The sequence below is a fragment of the Melospiza melodia genome, chromosome 8 (genome assembly GCF_035770615.1).
Source record: "Melospiza melodia melodia isolate bMelMel2 chromosome 8, bMelMel2.pri, whole genome shotgun sequence".
NCBI lineage: Eukaryota > Metazoa > Chordata > Aves > Passeriformes > Passerellidae > Melospiza > Melospiza melodia.
The window spans coordinates 28,308,352-28,312,037 of NC_086201.1; the positions used below are offsets into that span (position 1 = coordinate 28,308,352).

A 3,686-nucleotide genomic window follows, 5' to 3' on the forward strand; every position below is an offset into this window, starting at 1 on the left:
ATCCAGAGCTCTTCCTTGAGACTGTCTTGCACACCTTGTGCCTACGCTTACAGTCCACCTGCTGTTTTTGCTGGATGTCTTTGTCTGTGTCAGTGTGGTCTGACCTAGAGAGACAGTTCGGGGGTAAGCAGGAGTGCAGACAGTGCAGGTGCTTCAGCAATTGTTGCAGACACACAGATCCATTGAGTTCCCTGCAAAGTGTTTTGAAGCAGAAGTGATTTGAGTCTAGGTATAAGGTTTTAACACAGATCACAGAAAGCACTCTTGTTGTGAATCTTTATTCAAAAAGCAATAAGTCAGCTTGCTAAAAACCAGAATAGAAGTATTTGCTCAGACATTTTTCCCCCACTGGCAGGGCAGTGGAAGTACTCTTATCTCCACACCCAGCAATAACAAGGAAGCACACGGTGAGAGCCAGCCCATCCCTGGCTGTGCTCACTCCTGATCCAGGAGCACTTCTCTACACACACTTCCTCACACACCTGCTCAGCTTTGGATTGGCACTCAGACAAAGACAGGGATGTTTGCACCAAAGTAAGAGACCCTTGTAGAGCCAGAGGTCACAGCTCACTTGTCCTGGGCTCCGTGGGGCCGGCAGCTGAGCCTCCCGGCTCCTGGGCTGCAGGCTCATCCTCGGCAGGCGGCAGTGCCGGCAGCGAGGCTCCGGAGCCGAAGTAATTCTGCAGCCTCTGCCTCGTCGCCGCGACTTCTTCTTCAAAAGCGTTTATTGTGCGGTTGCCAACTTTGCGCTTGAATCAAAGCAGAGATGGAGCCGTTCAGAGGAGCGCTTTAAATCTGTAGTTCAGCCACATCGCAGCCCCCTCTCCTCAGGCTGCGTTCGGGTATTGGTGTTTCACGAGAGCAATCATAGCCTGGTCAGCCTAGCGCACAGCCCTCCCAGCTATCCGTGACATATCCTTGGGGCCGAGTGTCCCCACCTGAGGCTGCTGCTTCAAATGTTTTATATACTTAGAAATACGGCCATATAATGGCCAAGACACAGATTGAACCTTGAAACATTGCTCTAAACCATTCACAGTTCAAGTTAGGTAACACCACTCTTAGTCCTCCTTCTAAGATATCACTGTGCCATATGTTCCTATTTTTTTGTACTTTAATCTGTTGCACAGATTAAATGCTTAACCTTGGCAGTCACCAGGTATATATTTAATACAGAATTTAATTATTTAATTATAATTTAGTTATAATTTAATTATAATACAATTATTTAGTTATTTATTTAATACATTGAATTATTAGCAAGGCAGAGGTCTTATTTGTGCAAACCCACCAACAACTAATATGCAGAACCTTTTACTGTTCCCCATCAGGGAACTTGGTTCACTTGATTTCTACTGTCCATAGGATTAGGGCTCACAGATCAGCTGATCTTGACCAACTGAGCTGCTCAGTTGTGTGCTTTTTTACATGTCAGCACTGTGGCATGAAACCCCGAAATGGGGAGGAGTAAAATATTAGAAATGAGGTTTAAAGTTTAATTAGGCAGATTTATATGTTAAACTGGACATGTGAAGCAATAATCTGGTCAAATTTTGTCTTTTTGCGCATGTTGTTCATCCCTCCTGAGAATGATAGAGCTGCTCATTGTTGAGTTTTGTGCTTTGATTATTGCACCCTATATTTTTTTTGTCTGCTGTGATGAGTTGTTGGAAAAACACTTCTAAAGGAAACAGGTGTGCATTCAAAAGCCAATAAATTACCCTGAGAACTGCTTAGGTGCAGATTTCTTAGCCAATAATGCACATAAATTATTACTTCAGAATAAGTCATGTTCTAGGCTTAGACAATCATTCCAGGCTGATGCTTGGAAATCTTAGCAAGAGAAGTTGTTTATATTCTAGCTTTGTGTTTCAGATATGTGGCTAACACTTACAATGAAGGTCTTCAGCCGTGTCAGCTCCAGCATGTAGTACTCCTCCATTGTCAGATCACCAAAGTGCTTGGGAAGGGCTAAGAAGTCACAGGTGTGACGTTTGGTGTGTTCCTCCCTGCAGCATAAACCCAGAATAAGAACAGATATTAAACCCACAGAAGTTTCATTTCAGGAGGGGAAGAGATCTGTATAGGCAGGTCTCTTCTGTATTTGTGCTGTCTATCAGCAGAAATTATATCATACAGAAAAGATGCAATAGATTCTAGTGGATCTCAGATGAAAGCTAGTTGAACAATTTCACAGTTACTGGGGCAAGATAAGCTCCCAGTTTTGTGTACTGTCATAGTGGAAATCGACAGAGACTTTAACTCATTGTAAAATTACTACATTGTTACATCTGTGCTTACCATGGGTCATCATTTGGTTCCCAGCCCACCAGTTCTAACAAGCAAAAGAAACATTTTGCTATATCTGGTTCACTTGCAGTTGGGCAGTGGATGAAGCCAGCCTTTGCCATCTGCAGGGGACAGTTCAGAAGTTTAGAGCATTATCCCACACACACTACTCATATTTACTCATATTTCCTGACAATTCAGAATCATATCTAGTCAGGACACTAAAAATTAAGTTTGTTCCAATAACCAAACACCTTCTCAGGTAACTCTAGCAGTATGGCTCATCTGAGATTCAGGTTGGCAGTGTCATGTGTGTGCCAAAGTAGAAGTGAGGTGGATTTTTTATTTAAATAATTTCCATTTCTGAATTTGAAGTAGTGATCATTCCACTTTTTACTTTATCATTCCACTACTTTAGCCTTCCTGCTGGATCCATACTTGTTTAATGTAGGCTGCTTTGTCACAAATAGAAATTTGCAATTAAAAAGACTATGTAACACAAGAAATTAATTTTTAAATGACAGGAACAAAAGAGACAACAAAAAGGGAACACTGTGGACTGAACACAATAAAATCAGTCAATCCCAACTACAGTATTTCTGAGCAGGGAACAGAGGAAAGCTGAGTATTTAACTTTTAATCTTCAGGCTTAGTGGACTTCTCTTGAACCTGAATATACTTAACAATGACTTCACATTCAGGCATAGCATATACAAATTAAGGCAGAGGCAAAACAAACATTTTCAGACTTACATTCTCTGGAGAGCACCTGCAGTTTTCCTGGAAGGGCCACTTGGTGAAGGTTTTCAGACGGTTCTCATACTCATACATCTCCTTATAGTCAATTAAGAGCTTGGAAGCTGAGCTGAGCTCCTGCAGCAGCCTCTCCATCTCTGCAGCCTGCAGCCAGCCAAGGGCAGAACCTCCCTCCTGCTCTCACGTTTAAAGCCTTTGCTAATGGCTGACACATTGCATCTGGAGAGCAGGGGAAGGCCTGACAGAGCCTCAGTCCCTGCCTGACACAGGTGAGTTCATGGCAGGACAATCAAGGGAAAGGAAGCTGCTGGAATTTCTTCCCCTTGTGTCACAGTCTGTGTCCTTGATCACACGGGACACAAACATTTTTTTAACAGAGAACTTTTTAACTTTGCTTTTTTAACTGAATGCACCTATGGTAACTGCAGATTTTACAGTTAAAATGTCAAAAATTGCAAGTTAAAAACTCTAGTTACAATACAGAAACTTTGCATATAAAGTTTTAAAAAATACTATCCTGATTGCAAGCAAAAGGGTTGAATTGACATTGCTATTTGAATCCTTCAGGCTTTCTTCAATTTCACATTCAGAGATTAATTCTTAGGATTGTCTTTGCAAGTAGTGTTGCATTTCTTTAAAGA

General features: G+C 41.9%; 1 protein-coding gene across 1 annotated transcript; it reads right to left on the reverse strand.

Annotated features, from left to right (window-relative positions):
* Window positions 1–350: 350 nt before the first annotated feature.
* On the reverse strand, window positions 351–3,180 carry LOC134421010 (baculoviral IAP repeat-containing protein 5.1-like). The gene is made up of 4 exons (XM_063161395.1): window positions 3,043–3,180; window positions 2,302–2,411; window positions 1,895–2,009; window positions 351–749 (listed from the first exon to the last, which is right to left on the reverse strand). The coding sequence occupies exons 1-4, from the start codon at window positions 3,178–3,180 to the stop codon at window positions 561–563; spliced, it is 552 nt and encodes a 183-aa protein (XP_063017465.1). The 3' UTR covers window positions 351–560.
* Between the last annotated feature and the right edge of the window lie 506 nt (window positions 3,181–3,686).